We start from the raw sequence: 25,041 nt of genomic DNA, 5'->3' as shown, positions 1-25,041 counted from the left end.
CCCAAGTTTAGGTTTACAAATATCTTGCAGGTTCTATTTTTTGTTCCTTTCCATAAATTGTGGTACAGAAATGTAAAGTAGGAGGTTCAGTGCTTAGCAAGAATTGCTGCAAGTTTTCATGGCATAGATTCGCCAAGTTATCGGAAATACTCCTTTAAGACCAACATGAGGGCATCATAGTCTCGCAGCAGCTGAAAGTAGCTCAGCTGACAAGCAGTTAAAGTGTACCTAACAAAGTGGCATCTGCATGTGATACATGGTAAAGATTAAACATGTGCAGCATGTGGGCTAAAGAATGATTTTTAGAGCCTGAAAAGAGCAGACAGTGGTTTGGGGACCACCATATCACTTTCATTATATGTAATCACATTGCTTTTTATAGACTTCATCACTGCTTCATTTTTAGGCACCTAGTATGAACAAGTAACACCGAATCAGTCAAGACTTACAAAACAGAGCAGCGTGTTGCAAACATCCTCACATAAACCACAAACAATTGAAATTAGACAAGGACTTGTGAGAGTTACTACAAAACATTTCCTTTATTTAAGCATAACCCTCCTTCTGAGCCTGATAGTAGATTCTGCCTCCTCTCCAGACACACAGGTAGTAGGTCGTGCTCAGCAATCCCACTACAGACACCAGCAGGATGGCTACTACCAGGGCAATTTTCCACACTGCTGATCCTTCAGCTTTTTTTAAGTCTAACAAAGCAGAAGTGTCACAAATCAAATCTTAAGTGTGCAGGATGACCAAAAGAGGTCATTATTAATGCTGTTAGCGATCGTGTTAAAGGCATGAAACCTCAACCCACCTTGTTCCCTCACAAGAAATTGTTCTGGGGTAGTTGATTTCATCTGGTCCTTGGCTTCCAGTGTTCTGGCAACTTCTGATGAACTTTCAGGCATGCCGTCCTGGACTGCTACAAACTGTCCATCAGCATCAACATACTGCGGATTCTCAGTGATAAGCCACTCTTCCTGGGTGTACTGAAGCATGGCTGCAAGTAGATACTCAAAAATATAAGCCAATTTATCAGATCCTGACCCAACAGTAGACGCATGCTGCTGTTTTCTTACCTGAATGACCACCAGGCATGGCCAAAAAGGCCAAAAACACACACCAAAGCACAAACATGATCACAGAAGCTCACAACCAGCTTTCCCTTGGCTTTTTTTAATGCAGCCACCTTATCTACAGAAGTGACATCAGCTGTGTTGTCCTGACTCAATCAAGGCAAATTGCAGCAACTGAGCTCTCAAATCGCCTGCTTTGGTGTCCTTTAGAGAGCCCCCATTTCAGTGGTTAAACTACACCTCTTTCATCAGAAAGTGACAGTCAGTCAAAGAGAAATTGACCACACAAAGAGCAAGTTGTTATGCTGCCACTTGAAACAGCAGAGAAGAGTGTTCTTCCAGGAAGTGCATCGTAAAATCCAATATTCTGTCTGAAGTTCAGAGGTGGATACTCGGAGAACGTTAAAGCCATAAATATAAATAACTTGAGAAGCAGGTGTGATGAGATTAAAGCGATCACTGAAACAAACCATGAACAGACACAGATCGTTTATTTCGTTACAGCTTTGGTACAGAATAACAGGACTGCTTAATATCAGATATCCACTCTAATGAATGGAGCTTTAACATTCATCACACTCCATGTTGTGAACTACAGTAAACGAAAGTTTGAGGTTTGACCTTTAATTTTTTTGTCAGTTAAGGCTGAAACTGTGACTCATTATTCCCGCTTGTAACACAGTCACACAAGTCACACATACATTTTAAAGAACCCCCCCCCCCCCTCCTTTTTTTGCAGCATGCAAATCAGAAATGTTGAAACTGAATAAGAGCATTTTCACAAGGGTGGCACCGGTACACTTTCTAATCAAGGCAGGCATTTTGACATGTCACAGCAGGAAAAGCACTGGTGTAATCGATGACATCAATATGTCATTCAAGTGTCCCGATTCCCTTTAGCACAGCTGATCAGTACATTAACTGCAAGCAGACTTCAGAGCCTCTACGCTTCCTGCTATTACAAATGAAAATAAGACTAAAATCAGGCTGAAAAACACCACAAAGTAAACGTGCTTACAGTAAGATGATAACATTAAATACTGCACATCCTGGAGATTTGAGTATGTGTTTTAATGGAAACCCCCCTCAAACAAAACAAAGCAGTGCTTAGGTGATCTTGTGACTGGCATCACTTCTTTGTGTCACCACGTGAAACATCACAGGCTTTTCCCTCACTGACAAAAATAAAACAGCGTGACACAAACATGTTAAACAAAGGTTATTGCTGATGGCCTTTACCTCAGTGTTTCAGCTAAAAAAAAGTGACATCTAATCAAAGTATCGCGCTACATTTTCATCAAAATTTGTGCGCACTCACGAGACGGGAAAACGATGTCCATTTACTGGCAAGTTACTTTTTCCCTTGCATAGTTCAGCATGAGATTCAGCACACGTCTCTTGACGTCTCAAAGAACTGCTTATAAGCACAGAGTATCTGCATATTTCTGAATCCCTTAAACATTTTTAGCAAATCTATTAAACTGGCCCTTTGGACAGTGATCATTCAAAGTCTGATCAATCAGTTTAATCTGAGGCCTACAGGAATCAACACTCTTGGTGCCAGAGAGACATGTAGTTATAGATCTAACATCTTCAGACTGCAGCAAATTACACTGTAGTCCACACTGCTCTGGTAATGTATACACAGATGCTTGTAAAGAATGCTTTCACTAACCTTCCAAGTAAGAAAACCCTTTCAAAAAAAGGACAAAAACAAAGTCAAACTTTAAGTTGGCAATGAATAACAGAATGGCTTTTTGGCCTGTCATTACAGTACCGCTGAATATGGCTAATAAATACAGCAAGTGAAGCCTCAGAGTAACAGTTCACATTGTGCTGTGTCTCTATAAGATATCAGGAGTATGGTAAAAATATATATATGTATACCGCTCCCAAAGAGCAGAGGTTCACTGTACTATGTAAAGTACTTTTTTTAACCCATCATATCCATTTAAATATTTTGCTGTCACCACCCAGATCGCCCCTGAGAGTTTTAAATTCCCCAAAAGGGATATTTCACACAGTCAGTTTTCACTTCTTATCTATCTTAACTAATGTAGTACATTTCATAGTTCTGCAATTAAAAAAAAAAACTACAGTATTATAGTTTATTTGACTAATTGTGGACTAATCTCATTTCATGGATCCCTTCTTTACACATCAGCAATGTGTCTGTACAGACAGACTGGACTCCTGCTCAGTTAGAAGGGGGACAGTCTGTCCTCCGTGATCCCTCCTTATTTGTGCTTCTCTTCATCACCGTAGACCTTCCGAAGGCTGGAGTCCAGCAGGTAATCCACTGACCTGCAGAGAACATGGGAGTGAAAATGCTTTTATTTACCATGAAATTATTTCTGGTTCCATTTCCTAAAGCAGAAGTGCTGCAAAGAACACTTCTGCTTTCAACGGCTGCTGTTATGCAACGTTTTATCAGCGAGTGATAGCGGCTGAATTTGCTTATAAAGGGAAGGTAGTTGTACATGTAATATTGTGCAGCACCCATATTTTAAATAAATAACCTCTCTTATTTTATCTACTTTTTTTTTTTTTAACTTACTGAGATTCTTATTCTGTTCTGCTGTATTTTATTTAGGTTTTTACCTATGAGATCCTTTCCTTTATGTTAATTTATTTTTTCTGTTTTAATCAAGTTCTTTATTTGGGGAATCAACCTGGGTAGTGTCAGAAAGGATGAGATTGCCCTTACAAGTGGTGGGGCTTCCCCCCAAGGGAGGGACTCTTTCATTATAGACAAGCTGAAGACATTAGTTGGGGAGGGACTCAGACCAGAGTGGTACTCCTCTGCACCTACGGGGGGAAGTTAAGGTTGTGGTGGAATCTGGCCAGGATGGCTCCCGTATGCTAGATGAGGTGTTTCAGGTATGTCCACCTGAGGATCCTCCTGGAGGTGGTGGCCTCGGAGAGTTGGTGTGAGCAACTCCGCTCAGACTGCTGCACCCGAGACCAAGTAACTATCAGAAAATAGATGGATATTTAAGGCTCTTTTTTTAACTTTGTGTTTAATGTTTTGGTTGTAACAAAGAAATTCCCCAAACTTTGGGATAAAATTAATCACCAATTAATATTCCTCTTTTTTTTTATTATTATTAATGACCACTATACATTGTGCTTAGGGTAGTGTAACCTTTTCAGGCTTCATCAACAAGGGATGATATAAAACATTTCAGCTCTTTAAACTAAAAGCTTTAAACTAATTAGGTGTAATTTTTACAAATATTTCTGAATTTTTAGCATGACTTTTTTTGTATTTTTTGCTTGTTTTTTTAGGTATTTTAAGGAATACATCTAGCATTATTCTACTCCCATGAAAAAACAAGCAATGCATTTCTTCTTTCATGTGTCTCACATGTCTCAAAACACCTGGGCCCTGTATATTTTATCCTTTAAGTAGCAGTGAATAGGACATTTGTTGGGGAAAGACAAATCCCATGAAGACATAATACTGCTGAGCCACTAAATGTGTTACAGTAGAAACATTTGAAAAATCATGTTAAAAATAATCTATTTAAACATATACAACACAGGCTTTAATAGGATTTAATATGATGTCAGTCCGGGAAGGCTATCCACAAGGTTTAGGAGTGCGTTTATCATTCTTCCACAAGCCCACTTGTGAGGTGTTGGAAGATCCATGTTTTATGGACCTTGCTTTGTGCACTGGTATGCAGTCATGTTGGAACAGGAAGTGCCATTGAATTCAATGATTTGGATGAGTGAGTGAATATACTGTAACTTGTGCTTACCTGTCTATTGGAGTGATGATGAAGGGGATTGTAGAGAGACCTATAGCAGTGGTGGTCCACTTGCGGACAGGTAATGGCCACCTCGTGGTCCTTCCTAACAGGTACAGCGACGCGGCACACACACGATTAATGGTAAATCCTGGGATGATCACGGATGCAAGAGCCTGCCACACAAATGTGTCCACCACTGCCACAGCAACCTTTGTTGTCCTCCCTGGGTTGTCCCCATGAGCCTTGAGACACAGTTGGATATTTGGAAAAATGAGGGTTGTCACAACTGTTGTGGTCAGGTTTTAAACACAGTTAATGATGAAAGTTTCAAGAAGCAGTGAAGGGGATAAGCAAGTTTAGCTGGACTTTTCAATTGAACCAAAAGCTACAAGCAGCAATATGAAAAATGCATTCTCTTTTAGTCTGAAGATCACTTGTACCACCTTTTGCAAAAAATGAAGAAAAAAAAAGTTTCCATTAATTTATTTTAAACTATGATCAAATTCAATTTTGCAGTTGCAACTATGAGGTGTTAAAAGGAATGCACAGTCTCCCTAGATCTCGTATTAGGTTGACATCATGACACATAGACATTTATTGAGATAGTAAATGTTTGCTTACAGCTGTGCCAAATGATCTATGTCCCAAGTTTGGTTTAGCAAATCAGTGGGACAAATTTCAGAATTTTTTGCCTTGAGGTTCAAGAAGAAAAAAGAATACAAAGAAAGAACAATAAGAGGAAAATAGAAACATGTCTGTGTTTCTTTATGATCCTTTCAGATAGTGGACACTTGTGGGGCTTATAACCCATTAAAAACATATATATTTACTTGCCAGTTTTAGTATGTAAAAGTCAAACTGTTAAAATAAAAACACTTATAAAGTACCATGTCTCAAGATCAAATCCATTCCAGGGATCTCGGATCAACTAAGGTCATTTTCACACCTATGGTTCATTTATTATGGTCCAATTTAGATGATGGGTTTGCAAACTTGTAGCTTTTCTCTGTGGTTTGGTTTCTGTTCACACAGAAAAATCCAAGGGAACTCCAATCAAACTAACATGTGTCACTACAACCCAAGTGAGAATGTCCAGTCTGCTTATTGGCCAGATGTGTCTGGGGCGGGAGGAATAAAAGTAAATACAGGAAAGAAAGTGTTGTGTTCTGGACTATTGGAGAACATGAGCGAATTTACATTCATTTTCACAGCTAGTTGCAAGCCTGTACAGACCTTTGCACATCTAAAGTACCATGCTGGATCCTGAGCACATGTGACTAGGGGTTGTTTTTTTACACACAAACTTGCAATGTACACCTGGTAGTTGGTAAATATCAAGGTCAGACAAACACAAATGAATCTCAGCAAGGGGGAAAACGAATTAGAATTCAACTTAAAGTCACTAAAAGCTAAGATGTAATTAAACCCTTTCCTTGTTACATAAAAATGAAAATGTACCCTATAAGGTTTATTAATGAAGATACAATAAACTAATGGCAATATCTCACCACAGCTGCTTTCTTCCCTTTGTCCACGGCATCAGCAGTAACATATGCAGTGGCCACAGCATAGCTGCCCCATACCAAGCTCACTGGCACAAGAGCACGAAAGGCCTCCCCGACTTCGTTGGCATACCCTGTGGGAACAGAGATATAAATGCATTCTAAGTCTGCTTTACATACACAATAGCCTATCAGGTGCTGAAGCTCCAGAGCAGAAAGCTAATTAACAGTTCTAAACTTTTATTCATAATAATAAAGAATTTATGATATTCAAAGTAGAGGATCTCTGCAGTATTTATTTATAAGCTAGATCGCAGGACAGGATACAAATCCTGAAACGAAGGGGCTAATAAACAGCTGTATCTCTTTCCATTTCCATTCCAATGATGGTGGAATGACTTACACTTCCTAGATCTTTTATTAAGAAGTCCCCTGCGCCATATCCCATAGTACATGAACATCACTGGTACAATTAACACCAGTCACACAGAAGCATTATCTTTGGTTCAGTGACAACAGAACCAGTGGAGCGTGGTGGAGTCAAATTCTGCTGCTGCTCTATGATTACATCAAGGGTACTGCGGGCAAAACTGAAGCTACTGTTCAAGCACTGCCAACATGTCTGTCACAAGCTTTGTGTTTTAACACATCAAAAATCAGCTGAATCACATGTAATCAAAAATAGTCTGAGTATACACGATGTAGTGCTTGTTTTTGTCTCGACCACAAGTCACATAAAACTAAAAGAAAGAGCAGTCAGAGTAGCAGCAACTGTATACAAAAGACAGAGGTTACTGAATACCAAGCGATTGATTGAAGTATAGGCAAACATCATGGATCTTATAATGTTACGATTGGTGTTTTCACAAAGAACGTAGGCCACAAGACGACCTTCTACAAAAACCAGCCATGGCAAAAGTTGCTGAACTGGAGGAATAAATGCCTTGCAGTCTGAACCAGTTCCAAACACACCTGACAGTGATCACATCATAATAGAAATAAAAATCAGGCTAAACAAGAACTGCAACACTTCAAGTATATGCACAATTGGTTTGGCTGCAGCTTTTAACATAGCTCACACTGGTTTTCAGTCATTTCAAGGTTGTTTTGGGTTTTGTTTTTTGACAATATCAACACAATTCCACCTTCTTAACCTGTTCCACCTACTAAATTTGCTTTCCTGCTACTTCCTCCACTTACCCAAACTGAAAATGACTGTTTTGACAATCCAGGACTTATTGCTGAGGCACAGGTGCAAGGAGACACACTGAGACTGCAGTGAGATATCTAAAAAATAACTCAAACTGTCATTTTTCACAACTCATCTCTTGTGTATTTTGCCAAGGTTTAAATTAAGAATGGCTGCTTTGACTCTGTCTCCTAAGGTTTAAAGGGGAGAGAGACCATTTGACTTCAGCATCAGCACACAGTTCAAGGTCATGCATCTCTTATGGTATGGGGGTACATTACTGCCTATAGAACTGGCAGCTGGCACATCTGGAAAAGCATTACCAATGCTGAAAGGTTTTAGAGCAACATGCTCCCATCCAGACAGTGCTTGCATACTTCAGCAGGACTATACTAAACCACAAACTGTGTCTATTACAGCAGAATGGCTTCATAGTCAAATAGTCCAGGTGCTGAACTGGCCTGCCTGCAGTCCAGATTTTCTTCCAACTGAAAAGACAATTAATGCATCATGAAACGAAAAATGCAGCAAAGAAGACCCAAGACTGCTGAGCATCTAGAGTCCTATATCAGACAAGGACGGAACAATATTCCTCTCCCAAAAGTCAAGCAACTGACCTCAGTTCCCAGACATTTATGGACTATTGTTACAAGAAGGGGGGGATGCTACACAGCAGTAATCATGGCTACGTCCCAAAGTCCCAGATTTCATCACATGGTACACTTTCATTTTAAATATTTGACTGTTACTGCCCAGATCAGCTACTGGATTTGGACCAGAAGGTGAGAGTAACATTAACCAAAAGATAAGAGCCCTTCTTTTCTACAGTGCATGCCATCAAATGTACTGATGAGGTAATCTAAGAAAGCACTGTCTAATAAGAAAATATGCCATGACTGCTGTTTGCCCAGCAAGACAGGAACGTTAGTTAGAGAGATTGGGTATGTTTTATGTGCTCACAAGATAAGATAAGCAGCAGCGATAAGGACCACAAATGCTGAAAAAGATAGCAGGACGTGGGTGATAAAAGTGACGTTTAGAGATTTCCATGAACAATTAGTGAGTGCTCACGTACGCAGCGGGGCAATTCTGCTGCATTATTTATTAGCATCAGATTATAAAAGTAAATTGGTATTAATCTACAAGCACAGCAGACAAGCCACTGTCTCTTCTATTGCCATCCACCAATAAATAGCCTCCTGTGTTTCACTGCCAAAACACTTTGATTTGGGGGGGGGGGAAAAGTGCGCCATTCAATACTTTGTGGTAACATGCTCAAAATATCTCTAAAACAACCAAACGTAAGGAATTTAAGTAATCTCAAAGGTCATTAATGGATCTTCCTACTAATTTAACTGATTATTTTGTTATAATTAAGATCAGTTAAGTTTGAGTTGGATAACCACCACCTGGCAATTTCATCGCAGTATGGAGACATGTAATATTAATAATAATTTCATGTAGAAATGTGTAATGTTTCTTAATGTACAGAATAATATAGCTGGAAAACAAAAAACTGATGGTTAATACTTTTAGGTCACCCTTGTGCTGCCAAAACAGCTCGGACCTGACCTCAGGGGGTGTCCTGTATTTTGTCACCAGGAAATTATCAGCAGATCCTTTGTGTCCAGCAGGTTACTCTGCCCTTCACGTTGGGAGCTTGGGGAATCTGGACGCTGGGACAGTATCCGCCTCTGTTATTCACGTTCGAGGTTTTTGTCAGGTGGAGGACTGCTTTTGCCATGAGTGGCATGCTTGACCTTCAGTGCTTTTAAGTTAAAGTCAAAGTAGCATCCACATGAATACCGGCACACATCGTAATAAGATCATTATTGCAGCTGAATTAACATGTAGGTGCTTTCACTGTTGCGGCATATTGACACATACAAAAATGACAGGAATGCACATTACGCCGCATACACACTGCTACTACCGTGTTACTGCTGCCTAGTATATGTTATGAAAGCTGAGGAGGCATGTAGCCTGTGGGAACAGCTGCAGAGTTGATGCCCTTCAGGACTGGTTGCTGCTCGCGCCCTCCCTCGCTGTAATAGCTGGTAGAGATGGGGAAGTAAAGGGAGAAATACACTAACCTTAAATAGGATCACGCCTGGCCGTTTCTCAGTGGTTGAGTCACTGTCTCAACTTGCTTGTCAACTGCCTTCACTGAGTGATTTTAAGGGCTAACCGGGACAACTACACGCCGTGGAGTTAGTAGCGCACTGCGTCTTACATAACAGTGTGGAAACAAAACCGCGACACTGCCGAGCATACCTTCAATGCTTCAAAAGTATACCATGCAGTAATAAAACGACCTTGAACAGGCAACTTTACTATAAATAGATATTGAGGAGAGTGGTTAGCTGCCTTTGCTAACTCCGAGCTAGCTAGCATTTGGTCCACACTCTGTCCCGGCAGTGAATTTAGCGCAGGTAACCAGAAACCAATTAAACAACACATACCCAGGAAGCGGACCCACGTATCTCGATAAATGTCCACCGTTTTCTCCAGCTGTTCTTTAGTGGGATCCATGGTTTCCTGCCTTCCTTCACACCACCCCGCTGCCAAACTCTGAGAGGGGGCGTGGTCTCCTTCACAACATCCACTCCGCCGACCAATCTGCTGTGCCTGCGAGCCAACACAGGGCGGCAGCAACATATTACAGTGTAGGTTTTCAGAATCAGAATACTTTATTGATCCCTGGGGGAAATTATTTAATTTATTTAATAATATAATTTAATTATTTCAGTAGTGATGTGCAATACTACTGATTTCCTTTCCGATCCGATACCAAGTAATATTCAGGGTGGTATCGACGATACTGATCCGATACCGATGCTTTGTACAAAAACGTATTTTATTTATTGTATCTCAAATTATAGCGTCATACTGATTACAGGACATCAGATTACTTGTTCTTATCACTTAATAATAGCAAGTTCATCATATAGAAATAAAAAAAACTGAACTTGTGCGCTATTTGAACACCTTGCCTGCCTGCAGCACTAAAGGACTCCGTGAGAGACGTTTGTCTCGCCCTAGCAGCACCTGTCCCTGTCCTCCTCTTCAGTTCGCCTCAACATACACTCCTCATATTCTGTGATATGATTTACTCTGAGGGGTTTGACAAGGTTAGTGGTGTTGCCACAACCCTACATGCCAACCCTCCCGATTTTTCCGGGAGAATACCGAATTTCAGTGCCCCTCCCGAAAATCTCCCGGAGCCACCATTCTCCCGAATTTCTCCCGATTTTCCATTCAACAAAATTGAAAAACCATTTCGCAGAATTCATAGCATGGCCCAGCCAATTCCAGTTTCCAACAATGGCGGCAGCTACTTAGTTTTAATATGACTCTTATTTCTCTTTCTGGGTCGCAAAAAAACTTTTAACATATTTTCACACAGCTGAATAAACGTCAAACAGAAAACTGATTAAACAGAAGTGTGAGACGGTCGAGAGTTTACGCCAGCGCCCGGTTATATTTTAGATAGCAAGGAGCAGATGACAGAGTTTCACTCCACCGAGGGAGCTCGTGACGTACTACCCGGCTTTCTTTCATCAGGTGGAAGCAGCCTCTGAATTTGGACACCCCCCGCTGTTTTCCCCCGGCCAATAATAACGGTGACATTTAACGTATTTTATCCGATAAATAAACACTGTAAAATTTATTCATCACCCCCCAACAGCCCCTTTGAATGTCTCCCTAATTCTGAGGTCTCAAGGTTGGCAAGTATGGCCACAACACCTCACTTTTTTTTGCCACATGTATTGCAAACCACTTCTCAGCTGTTTGTGGAGGTAAAATACGTCTGCACAATTAGCTCAGCCATTGTTGTGAGTGCGCGCCAGTGGGTGCTAGATATTTATACAGCCGTATTTCGCACATGACTATGAAAGGCGGAAGAGGAAGTAGTTCCTTTGAATGTACGAATGATATAGTTTCTTTCCACTGTGTTCCTGTTAATGATAAACTACAAATTTACCCTAAATTACTAAAATATCGATATTTTAATGTGAGAATCGATTCTAGAACATAAATGATTGGAATCGGAGGAATCGATATTTCAGGATCGTTCCGCACATCACTAGTTTTCAGGATTTTCCAAGCGATCGCAGAAGGTAATAAAATGTGACATAGTCAGACTGTATACCACCGACAGCGGCGTCATTTGTAATGGAAAACCATTCAAGGTAGGCGTATCAATCCCAGTAGGTACTATCCGGTTGTTCAGTCTGACGTCACTAGCCGTGTCTGGGTCTAAACTCCGCTGCAGGTCCATATATCAAACGATCACTATGGCATTACTGAGAGTTGAAAAACTGTCTAAAGTCTTTCATCTTTAATAAAATGATCAGCGTTCTGCTCTACCAGGTGTAACAATTGAGTTTAACATCCAGGCATCCATGAAAACGGAATTTATGACATTTAAAGGAGTTAGAAGTTAGCAGGGAGTTAGCTCGCTAGCTTCTATCTAAATACAATATAGCATGTCCTGACTGCGGGGTTTTGGAAACAAATTAAAACGTACAGCTCTCCTATCACTTCCAGCATAAATGAAGACAGAAAACTAAACAGCAGTAACGTTTGTAGGGTTACTGAAGTTGGGCTAGCTGGTATATAATGATGTGCTGCGTGACCGCTAGCGACACAGCTATGTTAGCATAATATAAACAAGCTAACTTTTTTTCCACTCGGTAAAAGTTACCGTGAGTGTTCTCGGTGGTCAGGAACAAATGTAATCGCATGGCAGGATGCTGTAAAAGGACCAAACTTCAGCCAGGAGAACAACTGAGATAATCCATCCACAATACGAGGTTAGTCATTCATATACTGCTGCATGGGCTGGGCTGTAGTTACATCCTAAGGTTTTAAAAACTGAGCTTAAATAAATGATTAGCGGTAATAAAAGCCGGGGGAGGTCAACAGTGATCACTGACTGTTTTAGGAGCTTTTTTAGATCAAATAGAAGAAAATACATAACATTAAACATGTTAACAACTGAAGGATATAAAAAAAACAACAACAGCAATAGAATAATATTAAACACAAAGTGAACCCGTCTTCCTTCATTAAATAGGTTCTTTTAGATGTTAAAGGAGGAATTGACTTAACCAGGCTGGCGGAGAATGAAGACAACCGGACACCTGCTGCAGATGGGGAATCAGTGAACTTTTATTGAGACAGAGACAACCTCTCAACACAGCTCACATCAGGAGATTCCTAATATTTGCTGTGAGGATGGGTATATATTCTCTAAAACTTACAGGAGGGGGTTGTGAGGAAAGTGCTGCATTAGCAGAAAAACAACTCCATAAAAGGAAAGCGGCCTTGGGTGTTCTAGTCTCTTCGCTTGCAGATATCTTTCACCTGCAGGATGAGGCGATCGCTTCTTATCGCTCTCAAGGCCAAAGTCGTGAGCACATTTTTATTACACAGTTGCACAGTAACTTTAAAGCTGAACAATATTTAAAGCTGAATAATGTTTAAAGCTGAACAATATTTAAAGCTGAATAATGTTTAAAGCTGAACAATATTTAAAGCTGAATAATGTTTGATCAGATTATATTTTCTTCAAATCCCCCTTTTGACCCATCTTAAATGGGTCAACACACAAAAATAAGTAACATTCAAAGGAACACAGAGACGTGTCGAAGCCTGGCTCGAAAAACTCCTCGGGTCTTATCATTTGTCTTTATCTGTCATTGCAGATGAGGAGAAAAGAGTCCAGGCACCACCCTGCCCAGGGGTCGGCTGCAAGCAGTCTCGGTTCCCGACGAAAGCAGTAACAGCTGTCCTGCACACACGGATACAACGAGTTAGTGCAACCAGGGTAGTGACACAAAATTAACAGTTCCTGTAACTCAGTAACTAAAAAACATAAGTAATTATAAAAATGTGGAGAGTACAGAGTATACTATAATAATGAGAGATATAAACGTGAAAATGTGAAAGAATAAATCAACCGTAAAATAAACTCAGAACGGTAACTGCTAAGGACATTCAAAAGTAAATATGGTAAAACGTGAGGAAGTGGTGGGCAAGACCCTAGGGGCTACATTTGTCAGATTGGGACTGTCAGAAGGGGGCGAAGCTTTTGAACTTGAAGGTGTCAGAAGTGTCGGGGGCCCTTCACAGATCAGGATTATGCCAATGGGAATGAGACCCAGGGACAGGAAGCAAACAAATACGCAACATCTTTGCCTGCCTGTCATTTCAGGGGGAAAGGGCCAAGACATGTTTACTTAGCTTGGATGTCGTCTAATAGAGGATGATGGGGCACAGAAAGGTGGTCCAGTTCCCCCCACCTCGCCAAGGGCGTGTTCTAGGAGTTAAAGAGCAACAACCTGCAATCTGTACCAAAAAATCTTCATAGTCCCACCGGAAAATCATAAGAGTAATAAACGATTCAGCTCAACAGACAAGTATCATGTTCAGGTTTCTCCAATCATTAAATCACTATTATTGCCACAATTTGCTTTATTCACCCTTTGGGCAATGTTATTCCAAGAGAGAGAGAGAGAGAGAGAGAGAGAGAGAGAGAGAGAGAGAGAGAGAGAGAGAGAGAGAGAGAGAGAGAGAGAGAGAGAGAGAGAGAGCCCCTAATGGCCAGTTAGTGGGCTCTAGGTCAAACTGTCCCCAAATTTGTTATTTGTTATTATTACTTGTTTTCATGTCACTTGTCTGTTTTCTACTGCACCCCTCTCACCAAAGCAAAGCAAACATTAGCAGCACATTGACCGTAGTCAGGCATCCTCATTCCATAGGTGCTATAAAACATTTCCTGTAAAAGAATCACAGTTTTCAAGACAGGGTGTGTCTCCCCCAACACTCTCACCAGAATACAGTGTAATAGCATCCCCAACTCCTAACCCATAAACACCGTTTCTTCACACATCCGCCCAGAAATCCTGTAATAGAAAAACATTAAAACTGTAACCCTGTAGGGAAGAAAATGTAAATGGTAACGCTGCGCAGTTACCTCTGTAAGCCACACAAGACACAAAAATGGCATTTACAGGTTCACTCATCCTCGAATATTTTGTCATCCTTCTACTCCTGTAAAAGAAACCCACATAAATTCATCCACCCTTTTATCCTATCTAGGTGGAGGTGGTTAACCGTGAGTCATGGTCAAGTCTTGTCATCTTTTACCAGTCAGTCCGTTTGTTTTTATTCCCAGTCTTTCATCCATTCATCCGTTCTTTGCTGATAGTGAAACCTGTCGTCGCATCTAGTTTCCACACTCAGCAAAATGACGTCATCTCAAAAAGAAACAAGAACTTGAGTTTGGATTACCTCGCTGAATCCTTTTTTAAACAGGGACTCTCGTTTCTAATTGTCCCCACAAGTGTTTCCTCCAGAACCCATTTCAATGCGGAGAAACTCACTTACAACAATTTTCTCGCCGACGTGTAATGCTTGTAATTTCCGATGTGCAGATCTGCTTAAAGAAAAGATTCACAAACAAAAATCAGTAAATATAAAACAAAATAAAATGAAAAATAACAAAAACAAAATGCAGACGCCCGGGTCTTAGGACTTGTCACTGAATATTCTTCCCATCAATAAAAATACCAACCTAAACCTACACAGAGTCAAATCAACACCATCTCAACCTTTTCATATTCATAAACCTATATGTTTTGCGTTCGTGAAACAAAATTGAACCATTAAGTAAGTTGAGCTCTTGAAATGTTTTAATTCTCTTAATTCTGCCAGTTTATTTCAACACTTATTCAATGACTTTTATTCAACTGCTACTTGGTCACTCGACTTTTACCTGTTCAAATTGCCTAGGGTTCAACAAAGTCTAGATCCCCGTTTTCATGAAACTTGAACGGTGTACGATGATTTACTTACAGTAATTTAGAATCATCACTCAACCTAGCTCTACTACTGGCACTGCGTGACTTTTCTCACACTGGAAACCAGAATTTAGTACAGAACTTTAATGCCTCAGGCAATCGCGTTCAAGGGCTGCCCCCCCTTCTCTTCTTCTTTGTCCGTGTGTTCCTCCTTTATTAAATCTCCATCACAATGACGTGGCGCTCTGAAATAAAACTCACACTGTTAATTCCTCGTTTTCACTCTGCACCACTGCTCAGAGTGTTTTCTTTTCTTTTTAGTGTAGAGTAAACAATTAAGTCGAGGCCTTAAGCCCCAGATATCTCGCACGGGCATCATTTTCATAACCAAACCGCTCCGGACTCTGCTCCCCAGACCACACAAATGCCCTCTGGGCTTATTATTATAGCAAATTCTGTATTTGACTTTGTTGTGTGCAGCATTGAGCCTTTGTCAGTAAAGCATTCTTCATTGCAGCAGCTGGAGCATTGTGTGTCACTTCTTAGTAAATTAAATCAACATTTTGATTTTAGTGCATGGGTATGTATCAGTTTTTACTCCCTCAACAAGTGCATAAGTGTTCATGTGTGTGTTTCCCTTCATTCTAAGTAGGCGCATGCAGAAGTGTGTGTTCGTGTGTTGGTATATGTTTGTGTTCATCACCTTCCTGTTCTGTAGTTTAGGTAAACCAGCGGCCTGACGCATGGCCTAGGGTCCTCCCCTCCTCTTTGGGTCTGTTTTCATCCGTTGTTGCAGCTGCCTGCATCTTCTCCTTGTACCTTGACCCTTTTGCTTCTGTATGGTCCACGGCCTTCTGCAGCTCTGCTGTTCGGCTCTTCTCAGAGGTCAGCATCCTTCTGCTCACCGTCCCTTTTCCTCCGGGCTTAATGCGCGTCTCGTCACAGCTCTGTCAGCTGACGCAGCCTGGGAATTTCCCCCGTGTAGTGAAACGGGCTTTAGGTTTAGTGCTCTCCGTCTCTGCTGCATGAGATCACTCTTTTGCAGCACTGTTGACATCCTCAAGTTGTTGTTGTGAGTCCAGCTGCTGTGGCCTTCAGGGGTCAAAGGGTCAAAGATGGTCGCGGAGAGGGCAACGATGGTAGAGGGGAGGGTAGGAGTCCAGGTCAGCTTCGGCTCTCAGAAAAAACAAAAACAAAACAAAACAGGCGAACAGGAAAATGATGTTGTGTTGGCTGTGCTGTGTTGGCTGTGTTATCCCGAGAGGGGAGAAACAACGAGATCTCGTCTCCCCCCTTTTTTGTTTTTGTTTTTTTTTTTTTTTTTCTTTTTTCACCATATAATCAACTCATAACCCCTCAAGTTGACAGGACAACACAGGTACGTGTTAAAATTCTTAAGATCCTGTTTAGAAACCTAAAAAGCAATTTCCTATCATTCAGTAGTCATTTGTCTTAAACGATCAACAAAAACATGTCCCAAGTCGACCCTTTTAACCACTAAATTTGTCGTGTCCTCACTTAATCCTCAGACCAGTGTCTTTGTCTTTTGACGTTACGTTGTTGTCTTGCAACCCAAAGCGTTTAATTGTCAGTAATGTGTAAACTATATCATTTAAAAACAGGTGTATGTTAAGTGTCGCTACTTTAACCTTGCATGTACGTGCACATGTATGTAAGCTGTTTCTTCCTTGCATGTATGGGTGCGTCTGTATATGGGTTACTTTAACTTTTTCTCAAACGAGGCATTTCTCTAACACGCACATGTGTCTGTTCCTCACCCTTCTCATATCTTTCTCTGGTTGTGTGTGGTTTTATTTGTTTCAGTGATTTACCAGGAACATCTTTTCCTTTTCTCCATGTCTTCCGCCAGAGGTTAACACTGGTGAGATTCAGGGACACAGCACCCAGAGCAGTTCAGCGAGAAAAACCCGCCTCAAACTACATTCTCTCTTTTTTGTTTTACCGGGAGGGGTGAGGACAACTCTGGTGTCCAGCCGTGAATTTTAGCCAAAGCTTGGCCTGTCTTCTGCTGCCGTACTCAGGCTTCCAGGTTAAGAAAAAACACCTGTATGAAGACACTAAACATACATTTAGTATTTGTATAAACATAACTGCCTAAATCATTGAACTCTTGAGGAGGGTGTATTTCAGAATCAGAATCAAAATCAAAAACTTTATTGTCATTGTCATGAGACCGACGACATTAAGAATGGTCCCCGATCATTGCATCATCCCTAGTAATATCAAATATAAAAAAACAATAAAATTCAATCAATAAAATAGATAGAATACTTAAAATACTAAGTATTCCCACCGTCATGCTTCAGACCGTGCATAGATTAACACAAGAGTGGCATGGTGGACATTTTTGTAGTATTCAGATGTGTTATTGCAGTTGGATAACAGCTGTGTTTTGAGTCTATTAGTCCTTGCTCTGATTGCCCTGTACCGTCTGCCTTAGGGCAACAGTTCGAACAGGCAGTGGCCAGAATGTGAGGTGTCTTTTATGATGTTTTGGGCCTTTTTAAAACAGTGGGCGTTGTTTGACTCTTTACTAACTTTAAAACCCCACCATAACAATTTCTCACTGACAAACTTCTATGCATCCATTTAAACATGCGAAGCCAGCACAAAATCACACACATACCCCTACAGCAAAGCTTTAACATAACCACAATGCAACTCCTCCCTTAAACGGGAGAAATCACCCTGAATCAACCAACTCTATATAAAACGTCAAACAAAGATAAACCACAAACATTTCTACACTTCTGTGTCTTCCACGCAGCACAATAGGCAGAAAAACACCGATTACTCACAGTCTACAACAAAAGAAAAACCTGCTCTTTTCACAACTCTCACAGCTAAAGTCAAAACTCTTACCCAGTGCCTCTGAAATAATAAAAAATCACCAAATACTCGATTACTCTTTTCACTCGCTCCCTCTCACTCCCTTCTTCCTCATACAGCATACACGCTCGCTCCCGCGGACCCGCTCGGCCCCGCGGGCTCACTCGGCCCCCACCTTTTTCCTCTCACAGAGACAGAGAGAGAGACCCTTTTCCTTTTTTTTTTTTTTATTTCTCCAGCACACATACACACACAGAATCCCAACTGAGAGAAAGAGGGAGAGAAGAGAAAAGAGTTGTAGAGAGGAAGTTTTTTAGCAGGAGTTTCAGATCTAACAGATTTATACAACTTATTTACACACACCGGTAATTTATGTTCTATTTATTGATTTTAAAGGAGAATTTGGGCCAGCTGGGTTTCTGCCTCTGTTAGGCACTAACAGCTGGGGCGCTGCTTTAAAGGTGAGTCAGCACTGAAATATCCCTTCAGGTGTTACCAGGCTTCTACCAAACCGGAGTCTGGCGGGTAACCTTGCCTAGAGCTTCCTGATAGGGGTGCTAGTTGGTTGTCACCTTGTTCACACGTCTCATTCACACTTCATACATTACCTGCAGTCACTCATTACCCTCCTTATGTATGTAATAAATGTGTAAAAAAAATTCTATGTGTGGTGTATTATTTTAACCAAAAGAGGAACCTAGTTCCTTTAATTGTGTAATCTGTGAACAACGGAGAACCAAACTGTCCTGCCCAGTGTTCCACAGCAAGCATTCAGCGTGTATTTATGTGTGTCCAATATCAAACAGAACATCAAAACATTTAAAACACTAAAATCATCGGGGTTTTAAGAAGAGATCCGTTTTCTCCTATTGATCAAAGGGACCCGTCCTTTGGACTCCAACCAGTACTTCTCTTTTTTAAGTTTTAGAGGATCTTTTCTAATAAAGTCCTCTGGGCCTTCCTAACCCTTCTGTAGTTTAGAGAATATTACTAAAAAATATTCTCAAGGCCTTTAACCTTTTAATTTGTTTAGAAAGGCGTTACTAATAAACCCTTTCAAGGTCCCAGACCTGCTGAGGTATTTATCCGACACCGGAGAGCGACCCGTCGGCCGCAACCGTGGTCAGACCTCAGTTCACTCTTATCTTTATTCACTTATTCACTTATTTCTTATTCACTTATCTCTTATTCACTTGTCTGATTCTCAACAAGCCTTAAGTAAGCCAGACAATTTTGGTTATGAATTACTAGGAGTTTGGACACTAAGTATTTTTATAATGTTCAATATAGCAGAAATAAAAGGTCTGCTTACCTTGTTTTTGTGTGCACACAGCTTTTGTCCAAACTCCGTTCACTCAGACCACGGCCGATGTCCTCCCATCCGTCCAGTTAACCTGGAGCGGATCCTGTTCGTGACGCCAATTGAAGGATATAAAAAAAACAACAACAGCAATAGAATAATATTAAACACAAAGTGAACCCGTCTTCCTTCATTAAATAGGTTCTTTTAGATGTTAAAGGAGGAATTGACTTAACCAGGCTGGCGGAGAATGAAGACAACCGGACACCTGCTGCAGATGGGGAATCAGTGAACTTTTATTGAGACAGAGACAACCTCTCAACACAGCTCACATCAGGAGATTCCTAATATTTGCTGTGAGGATGGGTATATATTCTCTAAAACTTACAGGAGGGGGTTGTGAGGAAAGTGCTGCATTAGCAGAAAAACAACTCCATAAAAGGAAAGCGGCCTTGGGTGTTCTAGTCTCTTCGCTTGCAGATATCTTTCACCTGCAGGATGAGGCGATCGCTTCTTATCGCTCTCAAGGCCAAAGTCGTGAGCACATTTTTATTACACAGTTGCACAGTAACTTTAAAGCTGAACAATATTTAAAGCTGAATAATGTTTAAAGCTGAACAATATTTAAAGCTGAATAATGTTTAAAGCTGAACAATATTTAAAGCTGAATAATGTTTGATCAGATTATATTTTCTTCACAACACAAAAGCCATATTAAACGCAGACTACTTTAGACCCGGAAGTAGGATTCGTCGCGTCATCACTGAACAACCAGATTGGAAAAGGGTCTGCAGATTATCATGACCTGGATGACCAAGGCTGGACTGGGACAAAAAATCGGCCCGGGCATTTTGACTAGAGACCGGCCCACCAGGATAAAGATTGAAAATGTGACATCATTCAGGGGTAAAACCGCAAAGGGTTCTGGGAACTTGTGGCAAGAGGTACTAGCGCACGCAGGCTTTCAATTGAACTCAGTTACACAGCGATAAAAAGAAACCCAAAAAATGGCAAGAAGCTGTTGTATTATTAACTTCAATAGCCGGTCACATGGCAGCCACGGGTAACGAGATCGTTTTTTTTTTTTATCGGATTACGTCGTTGAAGAGAAATTTTTTAAGCCATGTTTCTGAAGTAAGAGCCGACGGATGGTCTGGATATAGGGCTGCTCAATTAATCGAATTTTAATCACGATTACGATCTGGGCTTTCAACGATCATTAAAAATGACTGAGCCGATTATTAGCCCCTCCCTCATTTATCCGCGACACCTTAAAGGCCGGTCCGTGAAAATATTGTCGGGCATAAACCGTCCGTGGCGCAAAAAAGGTTGGAGACCGCTGATTAAGAGGACCCGAGGGAAGCTCGGAAAGCTAAGCAGAAGTTATTTGGAGAGGAGAGTGACTGCTGTTGGTTGAAAAGAGAGGTAAAAAAAAAAAACTTCAGTGGTGTTGCACACTATTTTATATTATTTTTTAAAGTCATTATTCAATACGTTGTTATTGTTAACCCTTTAAAGCCGGTCAGAGCAGCCCGCTCCGTTTTGTGTAACTATTTTTAAATCCCTGTAGAACCGGAACCGCGTAAGCTAGCGCAATAATTTGTTTTGCATATGAAACCGGAGGAGTTGTACTTACATCTTATGCCATCAGCTTGTCCTCGGTCAAGCTTTGCAAAAATTGCATAAAAAGCGCTTGCAGGAACCAAAACATAATATTCCAGAAACACGCTTTGCCGATCTGATCAGCTGTTCGTAACACTTCCCACAGTGAAACAGACTATCACATGTCCGCCATTTCCTGCCCGAAACCGGAAGTGACGTCATTTTCGTGGAAAATGTAGTTTTTTACTTGTAGGCCTTAAAAACCTATACTGGTCATGTTTGACTTTTCTGAATAGTTTCTGGGATGCTTAGAACTCGAATTGCACTGCTGGAAATAGTTTATTTTGATGCACATGCTGTTTTCTTTGCTAATTTGCATCATAGGATTGTTTTTTGTTTTTCCTGCAGTATATAAAAATTGCTGTATCTCCAAAATAAAACTATGAAGACACTCAAAATAAATTTCCTGTTGTTGTAAACTATTTTGTGCAACTTTTTTGTATTTACAGTTTTGAGGGATAAACCTCTTAAATTTCTCCAAGTAGAAATATATGTAAAAAAACAAACAAAAACTATTTTAAATTTTTTTGTAGTTTATTGCACTTTTTTGCAATTAATGTAGTTACTATGGCCTTAATGCATACATATTATTAAAATATGGGCTATAACAGTTGTATAGCAACTTGAAATGCTCCCACAAATGGCACTACAACATGTAAAAAAATAATATAAGCTCTGGCGGACTTGGTTCTATAGTAGGTCTTAAAGGGTTAAATAAATATCGTCAAATAATCGAGATCTCAATTTCAGTGAAAATAATCGTGATTATCATTTTTGCCATAATCGAGCAGCCCTATCTGGATATACCAAATATAACGTCTCAGAACCCTCCAGCTCACATGTTAGTCTGCTCCAAGCATTCCCACAAAGGTCAGAGTTTTGTAGTAGTTAATACGTCATTTTTCTTAACATAATTGGTGATATAGGTTACAAGCAAGTCTGGCGCTGAACAGAAATTGTCGCGCTATGCTCCTTTGTTTATTGTGCATAAATAGTGAATTGTCCTGACACAATATTGCGTTTCGCTTCTGTTATTACCATGGTACATTGACAAAAACATATACTTTTATTCACAGGATAAAACAGTTGTTTTGTATCACTAATTGTCCAGTGCGATTACAGCATACAATATTATTGTCACTGCTACATTTCTGTAATGCTACCAGAAATTATTTCCACTACTAATTAATTACCGTTGAGCTCAAAGGTTATATTAATAAACGGTTAACGAATGTGTATTTATGACGACGATTTGTGAGACTGGTAAACTTACCTTTGTTCGTGCGATGGTCTTTCGTTCTACACGGTGCGTTTCAAGGTCCTGCACCCATCCGTCGGTAAACTGTACCTGGGCTTGTTGCAGTGACCTGAAGTTACTAAACTTCATGAGTGTATGCACTCACTCCAAGAACCGTATAATTATAAATCTTAGCGTGGTGAAAGTTGGGCAGCACGCTAACGTCTTTTGTCCCTCTGCGTGCTCGTAAGGGTAACCCTTTCACACCTTTGATTTTTTCCTCGTATCTTTTCTTTGTCTTTTCGTCGAGTCTGTCTTTGTACGGACCGGCATTGTTCTCATTTTGTTTTGTACATTCCTTTTTTGTGCGGCAAAGAAAAAACAAGAAGGTATTGGAACCGGAGAATGAACGTTTTGCGGTGCTGCAAATGCTTGGATTGTTTTGCCACTACTTCCCGGCATGCAACGCGCGAAAATCACGTGATTGCTAAAAAAAGGGGGAGGGTGCATCCGGCCTCCTCGGCTGTAATTGGTCCAGCCCAGAGTCGATCATGACCAATTGGCCAATCCAACACCTTTCATTATATATACCCTTCCTAAAAAAAAATAAAAAATCCATCGGCCCATAAAAACAAAAAATCGCCAGCGGCCCACCGGGCAAATGCCCGGTATGCCCGATGGCCAGTCCAGCTATGTGGATGACTAAGAACCTACAAACGTGGCAGTGTTTCCCAAAATGTGGGCCGTAAAGGTACTGCATGTGTGCAGTAGTAATAACAGAAATCTAGTTTGAAACTACTCACAAGTTACATAGGCGTTGGGGGGTGTCACACATTGACCTCAACACTTTTAATTGGGTATAGTGGGCATATAATAATCATTAGCAATTTATAGCCAATCAAGGTTACCAAGCTGCCTGTTTTATTCTTAATTAAGTATTGTTCATAAATTTACAAGCACAGACCTGCTGTGTATGCTGGCTGCCTTAAATGGAAAGCCAGTATATGCAAAGACTCCCCACACCCAGGACACCACCTGTTTACCTTCAGGGAAGAGATATTGGACCATTAAAACCTGAAAAAACAGACTAAAAAGCAGCTTCTACCCCAGGGCTTTGTCACACATTAGGAGGACATGGGAACAGAAAAGGGAAAGAAGACAAAAGGACACACACAAACACACATAAACACAGGCAGAAGTTGTCAGGTCACCTGTTCACCTCCTAAATCTACTAACCTTTACATGTGCTTTTGTGCTAGAAATGGAATGTCCACTGAAGACTGAACATACTTAATCTCTACGCCTTGCCATTGATCCCCTTGTGCCTTCATCTAGACAAGAGACATTTACTTGACCACACTCTCACATGCTCTGTACCTACATCACCATCCCTGTGACAGCTGTAGCTTGGCCCATAAGAGGGTCAAATCATAAGAATGTGTTACTTTGCAAAATGCTAATAATAATACTACTACTAATAATAAAGATAAAAGATGAAGTAACATATGTCTTCTTTAGTTTTTTGTTTATTCCAGATGATCACCCAGATGTCTGGCTGGCTGAATGTAGCCTTGTCCTGTGAGCCACCGTAAGGATGTACTTGGAGTGGAACTGGACTGTCACCGGCCTCAGGCTCTTCACCTTTTCAAAGACAAAGCAGTCATTTAGATAAAATATTGGATATTGTTTACCTGTAACAGCACAAAGAGAATTTAGAAATGTAATTATTGACAAGAGTGAACAAGCACTGATAGTGTAATCTCCAGCTGTGGCCACATTTAGAGAATGAGAAGTGTTTGTTTTGTTTTTTTCACAAAGTTTGCTGTTTCAGTGATAGTATAGCATAACAGCTGATATATCATATATTATATGATAGCTAGTCCAAATTTTGATGGGAATATTGGACTTAGCCAATTTTCACAGTTTGAAGGCATTGTCTTGTGTCCCGTATACTGCTTAACTAGCACCAAAATTAACTACGTGTAGCATCAAGTTTTAGCATGTTTTATGTTATCTTGTTTTTTTCTAAGATTAGCATTGTACAAGAACAATTTTACTGGGTTCTAAATTTTTTAGAGGAATATAGGCTGCATGTTAGCTTCTTTAGTTGAAACCTAATTTTTTAAGCCATTTCACAGCTCAATTAGGGTAGAGGTATATAAAAACAGCCTTAAGCAACAAATAGTTCTGCATCTTTCCCCCGTGTTGGGAGCACACACAGCAATCAGAGAGGCAGATCAATGAGCACTCTGTGTGTCCCAATTCATGGGCTTCACAGGCCGGGTGAGGCTGTGAAATGGGACGGTCTAGCCTTCAGATTTGCATCACCAGCTGTTCCCACCCTTACCACCTCTCCCCATTGGTAACAGTGGGAAATGATGGATGCTGAAACTCTAATGGCTCTCTTTCTAATCTTTTTATTAATTACAGAGCTGTCCTGGACAGGTATTTTAACAATGAGGACACTAGACCTGATTTTCGCCTGAGCCAGGGAGTCTCGGAAAGTGCTGCTGAATCTGATTAAACAGGATCAGACACATGGTTGTGGTGCAACATTTGAGGTCCTTGTTTTTCTTTTCTGGCTGGCAAATGGAGCAGCCTACAGAGTTGTTTCCAGAGTGTTTGCAATACCTCATTCCACTGTTCATCACATCATCCACAG

The 25,041-nt window shown here is 40.6% G+C and overlaps 1 protein-coding gene across 3 annotated transcripts; it reads right to left on the bottom strand.

The window, feature by feature from the left end:
- Positions 1 to 1,548: 1,548 nt before the first annotated feature.
- On the bottom strand, positions 1,549 to 22,758 carry mtfp1 (mitochondrial fission process 1). Of its 3 annotated transcripts, none has more exons than XM_082538752.1 (5): positions 22,416 to 22,758; positions 9,985 to 10,150; positions 6,340 to 6,467; positions 4,841 to 5,073; positions 1,549 to 3,380 (listed from the first exon to the last, which is right to left on the bottom strand). In XM_082538752.1, the coding sequence occupies exons 1-5, from the start codon at positions 22,527 to 22,529 to the stop codon at positions 3,314 to 3,316; spliced, it is 708 nt and encodes a 235-aa protein (XP_082394878.1). In that variant the 5' UTR covers positions 22,530 to 22,758; the 3' UTR covers positions 1,549 to 3,313. The 3 variants fall into 3 exon arrangements, with proteins under 3 accessions (XP_082394878.1, XP_082394880.1, XP_082394879.1); XM_082538754.1 differs by lacking the exon at positions 22,416 to 22,758 and adding an exon at positions 20,286 to 20,345; XM_082538753.1 differs by lacking the exon at positions 22,416 to 22,758 and adding an exon at positions 11,066 to 11,167.
- Between the last annotated feature and the right edge of the window lie 2,283 nt (positions 22,759 to 25,041).

This window comes from Aulonocara stuartgranti, assembly GCF_965226115.1.
Source record: "Aulonocara stuartgranti genome assembly, chromosome: 7".
Taxonomy (NCBI): domain Eukaryota; kingdom Metazoa; phylum Chordata; class Actinopteri; order Cichliformes; family Cichlidae; genus Aulonocara; species Aulonocara stuartgranti.
The sequence above is the reverse complement of the archived record's forward strand: the minus strand, read 5'-3'. Positions and strand labels throughout refer to the sequence as shown.

Coding starts and splice junctions, on each gene's coding strand:
- mtfp1 (XM_082538752.1), bottom strand. CDS start 22,529: ATGAAGTTTAGTAACTTCAGGTCACTGCAACAAGCCCAGGTACAGTTT. Junction 10,151..22,415: donor AGACCATCGCACGAACAAAG/GTAAGTTTACCA, acceptor GTTGGCTCGCAG/GCACAGCAGATTGGTCGGCG. Junction 3,381..4,840: donor ATCATCACTCCAATAGACAG/GTAAGCACAAGT, acceptor TGTTCTCTGCAG/GTCAGTGGATTACCTGCTGG.